Source organism: Chiloscyllium plagiosum, unplaced genomic scaffold (assembly GCF_037043375.1).
Source record: "Chiloscyllium plagiosum isolate Xiang-an unplaced genomic scaffold, Cpla_swu_hap1 HiC_scaffold_1, whole genome shotgun sequence".
NCBI lineage: Eukaryota > Metazoa > Chordata > Chondrichthyes > Orectolobiformes > Hemiscylliidae > Chiloscyllium > Chiloscyllium plagiosum.
The window spans coordinates 39,066,893-39,084,825 of NW_028270139.1; the positions used below are offsets into that span (position 1 = coordinate 39,066,893).

The window sequence follows — 17,933 nt, forward strand, 5'->3', positions numbered from 1 at the left end:
AAACATTCCTCCATTGTATTTGTTTGCGTTTTCCATTAACAGTATGTGTCGCTTGGTAGCAAAGAAGTTGGTTGCTGAAAAGAGACAACCATTCAGATTTCATATGATCACAATTCTTGTGCTTGTCCTGATAAGTGCAAGGTGAATGTTTTTGGTTACATAGCTTTCTCTTGATCAATATTAATTTAAAGTATATTACTCCATCATATTACCACCACTTTCTAATGCGTGTACTAGGCACAGGGATCTAAACCAATCACTCTTAGCCAGCCATAAGGACTTGCAAATTACCCATGAGCACTCTTAGTACAGGCTTTATGTCTACAGCTTGCGAATATATAAATTCTGTGCACTTTAATAAAATGCCCCTTTGTTGTTGCTTTGTTTTGTCTGGAATGCTTAATTAGTTCCAGATGTTCCCATGATTAGAAACGATTTCCCACGTCCATACGGCCCCTATTATTACCTTCTACATTGGGAGTCCCTAGCATCAGGCTGACTCCTTCTGTACTTGGGATTCTCCTTGACTGACTGAGATGGAAATCTCCTGGTTGACTTATTTTGGTTGTCTTACAGGAAATGACGCAATCATGGCCACCACCTCTGACTGCCATTCAAACGCCCAGCACAACAGAATCATCGAAATTTCCGTTCCAAAACAAGGTATGTGATGAGCATCAGATAGGTAATAGAACTAACCAAGTATTTTATGTGACGTTATTTGCTGAAATTAAATAAAAAGAAAATATTAAATTTCAAGTGTTTTCGAGGAAAAGTATTTGCAATGCGGAGAGAAATTGATCTGTGCACACTTTGAATTCAAGAATTATTTTTTAAAATGTGAGGCTCATAACCGAAAACACTGAGATATTTTCTTTGTATCTAGGACACCCAGCATGCCCCTTCTGGTTTTATAGGACACAGTGAGTAATAACTCATTTGATTTTACTAGTAGTGTTTAAAATTCTAAAAGCTACTGAGATTGGGTTTTCTTTGCACATATAAACAAACAATGACTAGTCTTTATTTTGTAGTATAAACTAATTAAAATACTAGTTAAAAGTGACAAGTTATGTTACAGTGAACCAGTTTATTGTGGTAAAACTGTGAATGGTGACAGAAAATTCCACAACCTGACTTCATTTGGTGAGAGCCTGGGGCAGTTACTGCCCTTTCCTAATAGCTTCACAACTCTTCTCCAATATATAAAGAAGACCATAAAAATGAGTGCCCAATACAGATGTTGTAAGCTTGCTTGCTTTCAGTCCTCTATTTCTGTGATTCCAAAACTCTGTAGAGCCACCCACCCACTTGGCTTGCATTCCCAGGTTATTGGGAACGAGAGCCTCCGATACACACTCCATAACAAAGTGACTCCGTTACAAGTGATCTTGGCACTGTTTCACGGATGGTTGAGCCCCAAGAGATTTTTCAGGAAGTGAGAGTTGCATCAGGCCAATTGTTACCAATATGAGGTACCAGAAGCAGTTCCGATTGGAAGTGCTTCTGGTGCACAGTGACAGATCGCCATTACACCAGACGCAGTTTTGATGGGCCCAATGGATGCTTCTAGAAATTGGCAGGGGGAACTCAAAACCCAGCAGGCTGTGCTGACATTACCCATGTCTCCGAGTCTGGTCAGTTGGTTTAAAAGATATTTCTTTGGCATCTTCTGGTTATGCATGCAAACATTTAGGAACTTGGTGCCAGAATTCCCCTCGACTCAAACAACAGCAAGCATTTTAACTTGCCTGACTTCCATCTTTCCCCATCACTGTTCTTGAACTCTAGCTTCCCTTCCAACCATTCCAACTAGATCCTACGAACAAAATGTCACTTGTCTTGGGGGCATAAAAGCATTAAGTGAGACAAAGTCACTTTTAAAATGAATACCTATATGCAAATATTATGATATTTGTAGAGATTCTTTCCTTGTCACAAGCCTTTAAGCTCGTGCGTGAAGCACGAAGTCATAGTCCATTAACCAGATAAGGTTGCGATGACCAAATATGTGGCTGTAAGTACTCCAGTGCTTATTGATGCAGGAATGGACTTTTATAAATCCACTTGGATTATACTGCCAGTCAGGAATCAAATGATCCAAATACTTGTTGTTCAGGCCCTGACCTCTGATATAAGCGAGGCATTAACCTCTTTAAATCACGCTCTTTTTAATCTATTGTTGACTGGCCACGATTTCAAGTTGGGCTTTTGGCTGAGGTCCCTTTCACTATGCATTGCTGACGCAGGTAGTTCAATCAGCTGACTCCAAACCGAGTGTGGATTTGTCACAACAATCCAGATTTTTCTGTTGAAGTCAAGCAGAAAAAAAGTATTTTCATCAGCCTGTTCAGAGTTGCTATCCCATCTCTGGAACAGGTGGTTTTTGAACCCAAGCCGTCTGGTGCAAGGATAGGGACACTACCACTGCACCACAAGTGAAACAATAGCCATTTTGATCGATGGCTTCTTTTATGCATAAAATTAAATTACTGCATCATCATTGCATTATGTTATTTCTAACTATGGTTTTCTTACAGTATATTTAGTCATTAATTAGAACAAATGCAAATTTTAGTTAAAACAATAACTTTAAAAAATATGTACAAGATTGTTTTGGCTTAAAGAAAGTCTGGCATTTGTATAGTGCATTTTGCAACCTTAGGATATCCCAGGGTGCTTAAATCAATGAAATACATTTGAAGTATTATTATGCCGACCTTTAAGAATTGTCAAATAATAGCCAAACTTTGCTTGCATCTCTATAATCAATGAATTGGCAAGGTTGCTGTGTCCAGATCTGAATAATACAATGATACTCTTTCTCTCCGCTTTGAGCATCTTGTCACTGCAGGGCTCCAGAACAAGTTATGCATAATCTGTGATGTTGAGTTCAAGAATTAGTAATGAATCTTGGATTTCTCCAGGTGCAAAGTGAATTTTTAAATAAAAATATTCATGCAGGCCAAATGTATTTTCTACACAATCTGTTCAGACGTTACTACACATCTCTGGAGCAGATGGGACTGGAATACAATATGCTTGTGATAAATTAAACTATTAATTTAGATTTGGGCCATTTAGAAACCAGAGCCGTTTATTAGTTGATTGAAACTTGAACTTCAGATTGATCAAAGTAAATAGCAGGATGTGTGCTACTAGCTCTTCCTTTGTGTTCCATCTGCACTTTATTTTCCAGAGAAATGTGAGATCCTTCCACAAAGTTCTCGAGGGGAGAATTCGTAAGTACATATTTTCTTTAAAATACAACTGTGATTTTGTTTTTGCTGTCTTGAATGACTTGTGTGCAATCTCTTGTTTGTCAGTTGTATTTATAAAATTTTTAACCTGGTGTACTCTTCCTCAAATTTAGTTAGCATAATCCTTCCTGTTGTCGATGCTAAAATAGGCAGCACAGCAAATTCGTGTATCTGTTTCAATGCTGTTAGGTAACAATTGGATAGAGTGTGGGTGACATCCTTCTCTTTCTCTTAATCTATTGTGGGCTGGCAAACCTCCATGTTCCCCTTCCAATCTCATAAAACACAATGTTATTGGCTGCTCCTTGACAGTAATAACCTCCTTAATTTTGTTGAATTTTATTAGCTCTTTAAAATGATGTGAAGTGCTGAACTGTTTTTGGCAATTTGGTTTTACCACCTTTAAACCATGTAGACTGGCTTTTGTTCTCCTATTCATTTCACAAGTATTGAGGAATGTGAGTTTTGCGTTTCTTTCTTGTTAACTCTGTAGAAGACCCGCAATGAGTTGTCCTACATCTTAAATTGCAGTGTCCTGTTAATCAGTTTACGTCAAGATGGTGGAATATTTATGGCTTAAAATTGATTACAAAATGCTGAACACTTTCTGGGCTGAATTATTTTATTTATTAGCATTGCTTTTTTGGGAATAAAACACAATCTCCTCCAATGCCTATTTAAAGACAAATTGCATGGATATATAGCTCTGTGCATTGCTTTAGAATGCTGGCTATTTGAATATTACTGGATTATGTAATCTTGAAAAAAAGGTTCAAGGGGCCTTTGTGTTTATAAATCTACATTTATAGGGATTTCCATAAGGCAATTGTGACAGACTTCCATAAGAGACTGAGAGTTAAAGTCAAACTTGTGGAAATGAGGGCAAAATATTGATCAGATTGATTTGCTTATCGAGAGATATGTAGGAAGAAAAGGGAGATAGGAATAAAATACTGCACATGCTGTAATCTTTACTGAAAACAAATGCTGAAAATCACAGCAGGTCAGACAGCATCAATGGAGAGAGAGAGCAAGCTAACATTTTGAGTCCAATTGACTTTATCAGAGCTGAAGTGAAATGTGTGGGGACAGCATTTAGGCAATGGGGCGGGGATGGTAGTGGGTGCCAGGTGCTCCTGGAGAAAAGATGTTAATAGTTCAGATTAAGTGATCAGAATGTGCTAATGGCAGAACAATAGTGTGTCTACCTGCCAGACTTGAAAGGGTTAGAGAGACGCACAAAACTGCAGCTGCTGGAATCCAAATTAGACAAGCAGGAAGCTGGAAGAACACAGCAAGCCAGGAAGCATCAGGAGGTGACGAAGTCAAGTTTCAGGTGTAATCCTTCTTCAGGACTTGAAAGAGCAAACAGTCCCACTCAGGTGGGTGGTGGTGGGGGCTGGGGGAGAGGGTGTGATAACAGAGAATGTCACAAGTAAAGCTTAAAAAAACCCCAGAAGGAATGCACATTGGTTCACAATTTAAAGGTGTTGAACTCCGTATTAGGTCCAGAACACTGTAAAGTGCCTACTCTGAAGATGAGATGCTGTTCCTCCAGTTTGTGCTGTGATTCACTGGAACACTGCAGCATGCTGAGGATAGAGATGAGGGCATGCGAGCAGGTAATTGTGTTAAAATGACCGGCTACAGGAAGGTCAGGGTTCCTGCTTTTGCACAGACTGAAGATGTGCTGCAAAGCAGTCACCGGGTCTGTTTGGTTTCTCCAATGTAGAATAGTTGAAACTTTATTGCTGGAACAGCACAGCAGGTCAGGCAGCATCCAGGGAACAGGAGATTCGACGTTTCGGGCACAGGCCCTTCCTCAGGAATGAGCAGAGAGTGTTCAGCAGGAGAAGATAAAAGGTAGGGAGGAGGGACTTGGAGGAGGGGCGTTGGAAATGTGATAGGTGGAAAGAGGTCAAGGTGAGGGTGATAGGTCGGAGTAGGATGGAGGCGGAGAGGTCAAGAAGAAGACTGCAGGTCAGGAAGGCGGTGCCGGGCTGGAGGGATCCGGCTGAGACAAGGTGGGGGGAGGGGGGGATGAAGAAACTGGTGAAGTCCAAGTTCATCCCCTGCGGTTGGAGGGTTCCCAGTCGGAAGATAAGACGCTCCTCCTCCGACCGTCGGGTTGTTGTGGTTTGGCGGTGGATGAGTCCAATGACCTGCATATCCTCGGTGGAGTGGGAGGGGGAGTTGAAATGCTGTGCTACAGGTTGGTTGGGTTGGTTCGTCCGGGTGGTCCAGAGGTGCTCTCTGAATCGCTCCGCAAGTAGGCGGCCTGTCTCCCCAATATAGAGGAGGCCACACCGGTTGCAGCGGATGCAGTAGATGATGTGGGTGGAGGTGCAGGTGAATCTGTGGCGGATATGGAAGTTTCCTTTGGGGCCTTGGAGAGAAGTGAGGGGGGAGGTGTGGGCGCAAGTGTTGCACCTCCTGCGGTTGCAAGGGAAGGTGCCGGGAGTGGAGGTTGGGTTGGTGGGGGGTGTGGATCTGACAAGGGAGTCGCGGAGGGAGTGGTCTCTACGGAAAGCTGATAGGGGAGGGGAGGGAAATATATCCTTGGTGCTGGGGTCTGTTTGGAGGTGGCGGAAGTGACGGCGGATGATGCGCTGTACATGGAGATTGGTGGGGTGGTAGGTGAGGACCAGTGGGGAGACTGTCCAGGTGTTCCACCCCAACCTCAAATTCACCTGGACAGTCCCGGACTCCTCCCTCCCCTTCCTAGACCTTTCTGTTTCTATCTCAGGCGACCGAATCAACACGGACATCTACTACAAACCAACCGACTCCCACAGCTACCTGGACTACACCTCCTCCCATCCTGCCCCCTGTAAAAACGACATCCCATTCTCCCAATTCCTTCGTCTCCGCCGCATCTGCTCCCAGGAGGACCAGTTCAAAATACGTACAACACAGATGGCCTCCTTCTTCAAGGACCGCAATTTCCCCCCCGACGTGGTCGACGGTGCCCTCCACCGCATCTCCTCCACTTCCCGCTCCTCCGCCCTTGAGCCCCGCCCCTCCAACCGACACCAGGACAGAACCCCACTGGTCCTCACCTACCACCCCACCAATCTCCATGTACAGCGCATCATCCGCCGTCACTTCCGCCACCTCCAAACAGACCCCAGCACCAAGGATATATTTCCCTCCCCTCCCCTATCAGCTTTCCGTAGAGACCACTCCCTCCGCGACTCCCTTGTCAGATCCACACCCCCCACCGACCCAACCTCCACTCCCGGCACCTTCCCTTGCAACCGCAGGAGGTGCAACACTTGCGCCCACACCTCCCCCCTCACTTCTCTCCAAGGCCCCAAAGGAAACTTCCATATCCGCCACAGATTCACCTGCACCTCCACCCACATCATCTACTGCATCCGCTGCAGCCGGTGTGGCCTCCTCTATATTGGGGAGACAGGCCGCCTACTTGCGGAGCGATTCAGAGAGCACCTCTGGGCCACCCGGACGAACCAACCCAACCAACCTGTAGCACAGCATTTCAACTCCCTCTCCCACTCCACCGAGGATATGCAGGTCATTGGACTCATCTACCGCCAAACCACAACAACCCGACGGTCGGAGGAGGAGCGTCTTATCTTCCGACTGGGAACCCTCCAACCGCAGGGGATGAACTTGGACTTCACCAGTTTCTTCATCCCCCCCCCTCCCCCCACCTTGTCTCAGCCGGATCCCTCCAGCCCGACACCGCCTTCCTGACCTGCAGTCTTCTTCTTGACCTCTCCGCCTCCATCCTACTCCGACCTATCACCCTCACCTTGACCTCTTTCCACCTATCACATTTCCAACGCCCCTCCTCCAAGTCCCTCCTCCCTACCTTTTATCTTCTGCTGAACACTCTCTGCTCATTCCTGAGGAAGGGCCTGTGCCCGAAACGTCGAATCTCCTGTTCCCTGGATGCTGCCTGACCTGCTGTGCTGTTCCAGCAATAAAGTTTCAACTTTGATCTCCAGCATCTGCAGACCTCACTTTCTCCCCAATGTAGAATAGGCCACATTGGGTGCAGCAAGTATAGCACACCTTCTTCAGTCTGTGCAAAAGCAGGAACTCTGACCTTCCTGTAGCCGGTTAACACATCGTCCTGCTCGCATGCCCACATGTCTGTCCTCAGCATGCTGGAGGATTTGCTGGAGAAGGTACAGGTGAAATGCTGCTTCACCTGGAAAGAATGTTTAAGAATGTTTGGATGGTGAACAGTGAGGAAATGAAGGGACAGGTGTTGCACCTTATGCAGTTACATGGGTAGGTGCCACGGGGTGTGGTGGGCAGTAATGGTGGTTGTGGAATAGACTAGCGTGTCCCAGAGGCAATGATCCCTGTGAAATGCAGACAGGGGAATGAGGCGAAGATGTGCTTGGTGGTGGTGATCTGCTGGAGTTGTCTGGAATGGCAGAGAATGACCCTTTGGGATGAAACGTAAGGACAAGGGAACCCCCGATCACAGTTGAGTGACAGGAAGGGGCAAGGGCGGAAACCCGAGTGATGGGTGTTTTTTCCAGCAGCAGTCTACACCCACCTCTCTCACACCATGGGCAGCACGGTGGCACAGTGGTTAGCACTGCTGCCTCACAGCGCCAGAGACCCGGGTTCAATTCCCGCCTCAGGCGACTGACTGTGTGGAGTTTGCACGTTCTCCCCGTGTCTGCGTGGGTTTCCTCCGGGTGCTCCGGTTTCCTCCCACAGGCACAAAGATGTGCAGGTCAGGTGAATTGGCCATGCTAAATTGCCCGTAGTGTTAGGTAAGGGGTAAATGTAGGGGTATGGGTGGGTTGCACTTCGGTGGGGCGGTGTGGACTTGTTGGGCCGAAGGGCCTGTTTCCACACTGTAAGTAATCTAATCTAATCTAAACCACCCCAGCCCCCCACCCACACGTTAGCATAGATGCTGACCCCACCACACTTCACTTTGGCTCTGATGAAAATTGATCTGGACTCGAAACGTTAGCTTGCTCTCATTCCATGGATGCTGTCTGACCTGCTGTGATGTCCAGTATTTGTTGCTTTCAGAAAGGGGATCTATTCCAATTGGCAAGTTACTACTGCAAGCATTCTACGTGGATCCGTAATAGTGAATCAGTTATTCTTCTACTTGATGACTTGGATGATGATGGAGTGATCCAAGTCTGACAATGGCAAAAGTCAGGCAGCATTATTAGTGATATAGATGAAAGTATAAAAATAAAGAGATTAAGAATTTATATGATCAAAACAGTGGCAAACGGAATTCAAACTAGGTCAGTGGGGTAATCCAGTTTAGACCTAGAAAGAATAGATAATAGTATTTGCATTGAAACAATGGAAGTGAAAGAGGGAGATTTGTTAGCATGATACCTGAGGTTAAATGATACCGAGGGTTAAGTTCCACACAGTGATTAGGCACATCAGTGTTGCATTTCCTGAAATTTAGAATGCTATGGGATGGTTTGATGGTTTAGAGATTTTAAGAGTGAGGCAGAAAAAGAGAGAGATTATTTTGCTGGTTGGAATAACTAGGTCACTGCGATAAGAAACATTTTTGGACTGTGGAGGAAAAACTGAGCGTACGATTGCATACAGGAACTTAATCTCTTTGAAGAACTGGCATGTTTGAGAGAAACGTGAGTGGTTGCCTTCTGTGTTGTACGGTTATGTGATTTGGGTGAGGTGCTATGACATTGCGGTTCCCTGCAGATTCAAACGTTAAAGGTGAGGCAGCAGTAGGAAGCCCGAAAACAATTGGAAACGTAATATGAATGTGACCTATAAGTGGAACTCTATCCTGCAATGTGCAGCATCAGCTTCACGAGAAATTTCTCTATCTTTTTATTCAAAGTCAGCATGCATTTGTGTAACATGCAACTTTTGGATAAATTTACCCTACAAAAAGCACAATATAGTTTATTTTTTGGCTGGTCAGTAATTAGTGAATTCAGAGCTATGCCAGAAAGCCGGCCTGATATTTACTGTAAGGAGTTGCCTAATTATTAACTTGCCTTCTGCTGCAGTGATAAATCCCTACTTGATTTATGGGATTAAGCAGTCAGATGGGGTTTAATGCTAAACTGTCTAAATTAGACTAGAGATATTTATAGCATCGGAATACTGCGGCAGCCTTGCCTATTTTATACTCAAATTAGGTGATTGCCCTAGAGGATAATTAGAACTGTACACCACACAGTTTTGCAGTCTCCATTTGTCTGTGCCTTAGTGTAAAGTGAAACCATCTCAAATTGCCTTATCAAAGTAACACAGCCTGCAAGTTTATTTTTTGCAGTATCATCCTTGATGGGATTATTTACAGCACTGACTGTTCAACTTTGGAAACATTTGCTAATTAAAGATCAGAAGTGATATGGAAGCACTACTGCTCAGTGTCACAGTTGGTTACTTGTAAACCTTTTCAATTTATCTCTCTCTTCCTTTTCACACTTTTTTTGTTTGAAGAAAGTGACTCCTGCTGGTGTACAGGTTATACCTCCATGGCTCTGCAGATTAGCCTGTGGTCGGTTTAATGGGGCTATGTGCTGCATGGGCATAGCAACCAAGCTTGATTGCATCCATCATCAAAATGTCTCCACGTTCAAGTTTTTCTACACTGATCACTCCATCTTAATCAGGATTGAAAATGTTGAACATTTCTTTTGTTCAACGAAAGTTCAGTGAAACCAAAACCAATTGTAGAGGCCTAACTGCTCAGCCTGCTGCTGCAAGCCAATTATGTGGTTTTTACGTTATCTGGTTTTATCAATCTTCCCCGCCCCCAGCAAATTGGAAGCTCTGGACCTCCAAAATGGAAGTTTACTTGAAACCAGAGGCAATTACAGAACTTCCCTGACACACTGTTTAGGAAATGTACTTCTCAGCTACATTTTTTTTTGTTAAAGCAGATTTTGTTCATTCCTTCCAAAAAAAGCATTTAGTCTTTGCAAAAGAGAGCTTTTAAAGGGCATGTAGAGTAAACCAGGATATGGGTTGAAGAAGGTAGCATCAGTGGTCAGAAATGTTTACAGATACTTGATGGGGCTGAATGGCCTTGTTTTGTGCTGTGACATTCTCTAGTAGTTGTAAATGCACAAACTGCCACAAAAGTTGTTATGCTGTGTAATCAGTCTTAAGTTGGCATTTAAATGCAGAAAATTAAATGCAGTTATGTGGTGAAGAAAATACTGACGATGCGCCTTCTGATGCAAGGCAATTTTAGCAATTTGCTTGTAAACAGCTGAATTTTTAAACACAAACTGCTTGAAAATGTTTTCCAATCATTTTAGGATTAGCACCTATATCACCACCTGATTAGCTTGCAGAGGTACAGAGAGAAGGTGACATGCTCTGCATGCAAAAAATTATCACACCAGAGTCTCTCAACAAATATTGGATTTTTTTTGAGGATTAGTTAAGTACAACTTGAAATTTGGAGGCATATTCTTCAGATTAAAATACTTGATTAACGGAAGCATTAGAGTTTAGGATAATTTATTCACTCAATTACTGATCCTCACTTTTTTGTTTCTTTGTATTCTGTCCACTTGGATCTTTCACTTAATCACCTTCAGTGTTAGGATTAAGATTCTGTGACATTACATTAAATATATATAAACCAGGTTCAATCATACTCTTTCTATTTTTACTCTACTCTCCATTCAAATGGCCATTATATACATGAACAGTAGTCTTCCTTCGATTAGAAGTATGTATCGGATCACGTATAATTGAGTTAGAATCAGTTGGCATGAGAGTAGTTTAAAAAAATTAGAAGAGAAAATTTCAATGTCTCTGATAATTACAATGCATATTTTTGTGTTTTCCATCATTTTGTCTTAATTTTTTCATGGTCTTAGTATGTTAAGTATTTAATTCAGCCACACAATTGTGATTGTTTAATAATTCTTTAATGATTAATGTCCAGAGATATCTGCAGAAGAGTTCTCTCTGGCTCATACCTCCAAGGTTTAACATGAAAAGCGATTCAACTATGGGGGCGAAAATACTGTTTTTATTCAGTATATTTCACGACTGCAGGAGATCCCTGCAGACATTAAGCGCTTTTGGAATGTAGTCGATGTTGGAATTTTGAACATGCATGGACCAGTTTGTTCCCAGAGAACTCCTACAAACAACAAAGTGATAATAAACATAAAGTAGTTTTTAGATACCTTGGGGTATCAGTGATGAGGAATGAGATGAGATAAGTATTCACTTCTATTTCTCGCAATAATTATTAGGTGTTCCTTAGTTGGATTTAATGTCTTTCAAACACCCAAACTCCTTCAGTTCTCCTCCTGACAGCATTAATCTCAAAAGAACATCCTGAAAGTGTTCCTGCTATGATATCTTGCACATTTTTATATATATGGTTATTATAATGACATGTAAATTTTTGTGATGAACTGCAGGTAGCTGTGACATTTGAAGCTATGCCTATGATGTTGTAAGTGGGTGGCACAGTGATTAGCACTGCTGCCTCTCAACACCAGGGACCCGGGTTCAATTCCAGCCTCGGGCGATTGCGGAGTTTGCACATTTCTGCCGTGTCTGAGTGGGATTCCTCCAGGTGCTCTGGTTTCCTCCCACAGTCCAAAGCTGGACTGGTATTCCTGATGAAGGGCTTTTGCCCAAAACGTCGATTTTACTGCTCCCATGATGTCTGCCTGAACTGCTGTGCTTTTCCAACACCACTCTAATCTAGACTCTGGTTTCCAACATCTGCAGTCATTGTTTTTACTAAGTTGCCCATAGTGTCCAGGGATGTGCAGGCTAGGTCATGGGAAATGTACGGTTGCAGGAATTGGGGTAAGGGTCTGGGTGGGATGCTCTTCAGAGATTTGGTGTGGACTCAATGGGCCAAATGGTTTGCTTCGACACTGTTGGAGTTCTGTTCTGAGAGAATTGGATTGCACTTCCTAAAGCAATCCGAAATTGAAGCTTTTATAAGCAGTAAAGTGGGTATATGATTATGAAGGGTTTAGAGGGATATGGTGAGAAAGTGAGGTCTGCAGATGCTGGAGATCAGAGCTGAAAATGTGTTGCTGGAAAAGCGCAGCAGGTCAGGCAGCATCCAGGGAACAGGAGAATGCCCGAAACGTCGATTCTCCTGTTCCCTGGATGCTGCCTGACCTGCTGCCCTTTTCCAGCAACACATTTTCAGCTTAGAGGGATATGGAACTGGCAAATGGAACTAGATTAGGTTAGGATATCTGGCCAGCATGGACAGGTTGGACCAAAGGGCCTGTTTCCATGCTGTGCATCTCTGATTCTGATTCAAGAGAGAGGAAATACTCTAGATTTAAACTTGGGTTATAATATTCAGCTTCAACTAAATTCTCTCAAAATTTTATGGAGCCAGTTTTGAATTTGAACCTTGACTAGAGAGAGATTCTGTGCTGAAGTGGGCCGCCACACAAGGAGCATGGAGAATTTTTTATGTTGATATATCATTTGTCACATCCTTAGTGTTATAAAGCGCTTCAGGTCCTGTTCAGTGAGGTTCACCTGTGAGATGGATGGTCTTCAACAATCTACATTGGGTCATATGTTTTCTCATTCCACATGGAATGGATGCTTTAAAATCAGATTTTCTGTGCTGTTAAAAAATGAGCAGTTTCTGATATAAGTAAAATCATTTTTTGCATAAAGACCAAACAAAACTTATTTCATGTTCTCAGGACATTCCAAAGGGTGTCACAAGCTTTGATTTGTTTTGGACATCTAACCGTTGTGGTAATGTGGCCAATTGTTAGATGTATAACTGGAGACCTAAGATCAACTTGTAATAATATATACTGTGTTGTTGTACTGACCTACAACTCCAGTCAAATCCCAGGTCAAACCAGGGACGGAGCTAAACCTTCACCATAGAACCATATGAAAGTTACAGCACAAAATGCCCAATCAGCTCATGTTTGAATAAACCAGTTATCCATTCTAATCCCATTTACCAGCACCTGGTCCAGAGCTCTGCAGGTTACAGTACTTCAGGTGCTGATCTAGATTCGTTTTTAATGATTTGAGGATTTCTACCTCACCACCAAATCAGGAAGCACATTCTAGATTTGCGCCACCATCTGGGTGGAAATGCCTTTTGTCTCGTCATCGCTAATTTGAAGAATTTAATCTTCAAATCTTATGCTCTTGTAATTGACCTATTTACACGGATTGACTGTGCTCCCTGTCCATCCTAATCCATTATTTTGTCCAGTTGTACAATTAAGTTTCCCTCAGCATCCTCTGGTCTCTGGCAAACAATTGCACAATTCAAATATTCTTGTACAATTTCAGTCTTCGATCCCTGCTTTGTAATTGGTAGCTTACCCAGTGAAAGAAAGCTTCACACATGGTTTGCCATCTTTATCCACCTGCCCTGGCACCTTCAGAGGTCTGTGGGCAAGCACCCAACGTGATCTCATTTCATCTAACTCTCAATTCTGCCATTTCTTGGGTATTGTCTTGCTTTGTTTGCCATCCCTGAATATGTAACTCTCATTTCTCTGGATTGAATTGTTTATGCCATTTGCCCTCCTACTCAACCAAACTGCTGACGTTTTTCTACATTCGCCAACCATTCTCTTCACTATTAACGACCTGGCCAATTTTTGTCATGTCTGCAAATTCCCTAGTTGAACCTCTCACATTTAAGTTTAAATCATTCACATAGCACAAAAACAAGGGACCCAACACTGAAACCTATGGAACACTATTCTCCATTCGCTAAAACATCCATCAGCCATTACCCTCTAATTCCTGTGACTGAGTCAGTTTTGGATCCAGCCTGCAACATTCTGCTGTACCCCATCGACTTGAATTTTTCCAAATGACCTGCCGTGAGTGGGACCTTGTCACATATTTTGCTGAAATCCATGTAGACAGCATCCACTATACTACCCTAATCAATTCTGTGTTACTTCCTCAAAAAATCCACTTTGAGTAAGATGCATCCTTCCCTGAACCAAGCCAAGCTGACTATCCCTGGTTAATATCTGCTTTTCCAAATAACATTACTGGAATCAGTGTTGAAAGATAGTTAATTTGTTGACACACTGCCCTGTAATTATTTGGCCCATACCTGGGATTGTTTTTGACTAATGGTAAAACATTTCATTCAGTTCTCTAGAGCCTCATCATTTTTGTGGTTCAAAAAAAAATCTAGGTTCACTGAATCTTTGAGGATTGTGCTGGGATAATTAAAAATTACACTGCACAGTAGACAAGAAAGTATTCAGTTTGTCAACAGATGGGCTTCAGATTGGTATGACAGGTCAGCGCAACATCAAGGGCTGAAGGGCCTGTACTGCGCTGTTGACAAACTGAATACTTTCTTGGCACTGGCACTGTGAGGTAGCAGTGCTAACCACTGTGCCATCGTGCCACCCATGTTCTATGTCCTATGTTCTAAAAAGATAATAACAAGGCCATTTCCGAATTTCTGGAGATTTTATCAATTTTCATTTGCTAACCCAAATGACTTTGCCAAATCAAAACTCAGTGCAGGAGACCCGGGTTCAATTCCCGCCTCGGGCAACTGTTTTGTGGAGTTTGCACATTCTCCCTGTGTCTGTATGGGTTTTCTCTGGGTGCTCCGGTTTCCTCCCACAATCCAAAGATGTGCAGGTTAGGTGAATTGGCCATGCTAAATTGCCCGTATTAGGGGAATGGGTCTGGGTGGGTTGCTCTTCGGTGGGTCCGTGTGGACTTGTTGGGCCGAAGAGCCTATCTCCACACTGTAAGTAATCTAATCTAATCAGAAACATAGAACATTACAGCGCAGTACAGGCCCTTTGGCCCTCGATGTTGCGCCAATCTGTCATACCAATCTGAAGCCCATCTAACCTACACTATTCCATGTACATCCATATGCTTGTCCAATGATGACTTAAATGTACTTAAAGTTGGCAAATCTACTACCATTGCGTAAAGAAACTACCTCTGACATCTGTCCTATATCTATCACCCCTCAATTTAAAGCTATGCCCCCTCGTGCTCTCCGTTCCCATACTTGGAAAAAGGCTCTCCCTGTCCACCCTATCTAACCCTCTGCTTATCTTATATGTCTCTATTAAGTCACCTCTCAACCTTCTTCTCTCTAATGAAAACAGCCTCAAGTCCCTCAGCCTTTCCTCGTAAGACCTTCCCTCCATACCAGGCAACATCCTTGTAAATCTCCTCTGCACCCTTTCCAAAGCTTCCACATCCTTCTTATAATGTGGTGACCAGAACTGTACACAATACTCAAGTGCGGCCGCACTAGAGTTTTGTACAGCTGCAGCATAACCTTCATGGTTCCGGAACTCTATCCCTCTATTAATAAAAGCTAAAACACTGTATGCCTTCTTAACAACCCTGTCAACCTGGGTGGCGACTTTCAAGAATCTGGACACCGAGATCTCTCTGCTCATCTACACTACCGAGAGTCTTACCATTAGCCCAGTACTTTATGGTCACTCCAACCAAAGTGAATCACCTCACACTTGTCCGCATTAAACGCCATTTGCCACCTCTCAGCCCAGCTCTGCAGCTTATCTATGTCTCTCTGTAACTTACAACATCCTTCGTCACTATCCACAACTCCACCCGACCTTAGTGTCGTCTGCAAATTTATTAACCCACCGTTCTACACCCTTATCCAGGTCGTTTATAAAAATGACGAACAGCAGTGGACCCAACACCGACCATTGCGGTACACCGCTGGTAACTGGACTCCAGGATGAACATTTCCCATTAACCACCACCCTCTGTCTTCTTTCAGCAAGCCAATTACTGATCCAAACTGCTATTATCTCCCACCACCCCATTCCTCCGCATTTTATACAATAGCCTACTGTGGGGAACCTTATCGAACACCTTGCTGAAATCCATATACACCACATCAACCGGTTTACTCTCATCTACCTATTTGGTCACCTTCTCAAAGATTGTGTAAATTTATTTTCAGGACACTTGAAAATGACCTCCAAATCAGCAGCAGTGATGACAGTGATGGAGATCAGGTTAGTCTTTGATTTTCTGTGGAATATCTATAATCTAGGTAAAAACTGAAACTCTTGCAGATGCTGGAAGTCAGAAAGAAAAACAGAAATAATTGGAAAAGCTCAGCAGGTCTAGTAGCATTGTGAAGAGGAAAGCAGAGTTGCCATTTCAGGTCCAGTTACCCTTCCTCAGAACGTTGTATTCTGAAGAATGTTCACCGGACTCGAAGCATTAATTCTGCTTTCTCTCCATAGATGCTGCTAGACCTGCTGAGCTTTTCCAACTATTTGTTTTTTTTTCTTTCTGTAATCTAGGCTCTGCTTAGCTGAGTTAGCTTAGAGGCCTGTTGTGTGGTTCAAGATAGTACCAAAATCATCGACTCAAGGTTACGTTCTGGCTGAAATATAAGAGGGTCCTGCCCCATGATTGATATAGTGTAGTGCCTTGAGCTGTATAACTACTTGTGTTTCTTTAGCAGAGAGAGATATGTCTATGATCCCTATATCAATTTCTATATTCTTCTTCAATAAATGTGAAAATGAGTTGTTTTAAGGGTATCTAAGTAGTTTGGAAGGCATGAATGATGTAAGCATACTTTAAGATGTAGCAGACTGATTTGCTTGCTTCTCTTTTCACCTCTTCTCCCTCCCATGCCTACTATTACTTCCCTTCTCCCTCCTCTCCTCCCCCACACCTCAAATACAGGTCATGGAAAAGCCAGTGCCTATTTCTGCCCCTGAAAGGTATATTTATTTTCTGTTCAAATTTGTATTTTGATTTTTGTCTGTTCGAAATGGTGTCCTAAGGCATACTGCAAATGATGCTTTCCTTTCATGTGCCTTTTTACAGTAAGAAGTAAATTGTTGTTAAATCCTGATTTGCTTCCACACACCAACACTTTCTCGAGCAGAAATTCATCGGGTGATAACTGGAGATGGAACTGTGCCAGATTTCTTCCCCTTTCTACCTTCCCCAAAAGCAGTTGTGCTGCTTTAACAGCTACCCCAGCTGACATCAGTTGTGTTGTTGGGCCATACACGTGAAAGTAACTATTTGAATATTTATACGTGTTGAAGACCAAACTGATAAAGTTGGAACAAATGATGCACTTTTATCTGAAAAAGGAAATCAGGTCCATCAGGCTTAAAGCTTCACAAGGTACACAGTAGACTCTCACGCCTGTAGCAGTATTGAGGTTTTTTTTTAGTCAAACCAAACAACAGCCATTTGGGGCAAGTGGGACAATGGAAGAGTGTAACATGAAAATCTGGAATGTTTCTCTCCACCCACCATTTGGTGAATAAATTTGTCCTTGTTCGGTGACAGAGGGAAACCAGGGAAATCCAGTCCAGTTAACCTGATATCTGTGGTGGGGACATTGTGGCCTACAATCAAGGATAGTGTAACTGATCGCCTCAAAAAAAAATTTCCGTTAATCGTGGAGAGGCAGCATAAGTTAGTGAAGAGTAGGTCACACCTGACAAACCTTTTTTTTTGACAAAGGTGGTGAACAGATTTAAATACAGAGGAACCTCAGTTATTCGGCATTTGATGATCTGAATTTTGGATTATCTGGCAAGATTGCAAGGTCCTGACGCTTGGCTAAACTATGTTATCCGGTATTCGATTAACCAACCGAAATACTCCCTGCCTGTGTCCTTCGGATAATTGAGGTTCCTCTGTAAATGCACCGCGTTTCTATAGACATCCAGAAGG

The 17,933-nt window shown here is 43.0% G+C and overlaps 1 protein-coding gene across 4 annotated transcripts in view; it reads left to right on the forward strand.

The window, feature by feature from the left end:
* Positions 1-17,933, forward strand: part of LOC122552813 (AF4/FMR2 family member 1-like) — a 167,164-nt gene that overhangs the window by 110,505 nt on the left and 38,726 nt on the right. For all 4 annotated transcript variants that reach the window (XM_043695804.2, XM_087985951.1, XM_087985945.1 and 1 more), the window contains 5 exons: positions 577-663; positions 887-923; positions 3,200-3,242; positions 16,183-16,237; positions 16,923-16,960. In XM_043695804.2, coding sequence (XP_043551739.2) covers positions 577-663; positions 887-923; positions 3,200-3,242; positions 16,183-16,237; positions 16,923-16,960 — 260 coding nt within the window. The remainder of the gene's footprint in view (positions 1-576; positions 664-886; positions 924-3,199; positions 3,243-16,182; positions 16,238-16,922; positions 16,961-17,933) is intronic.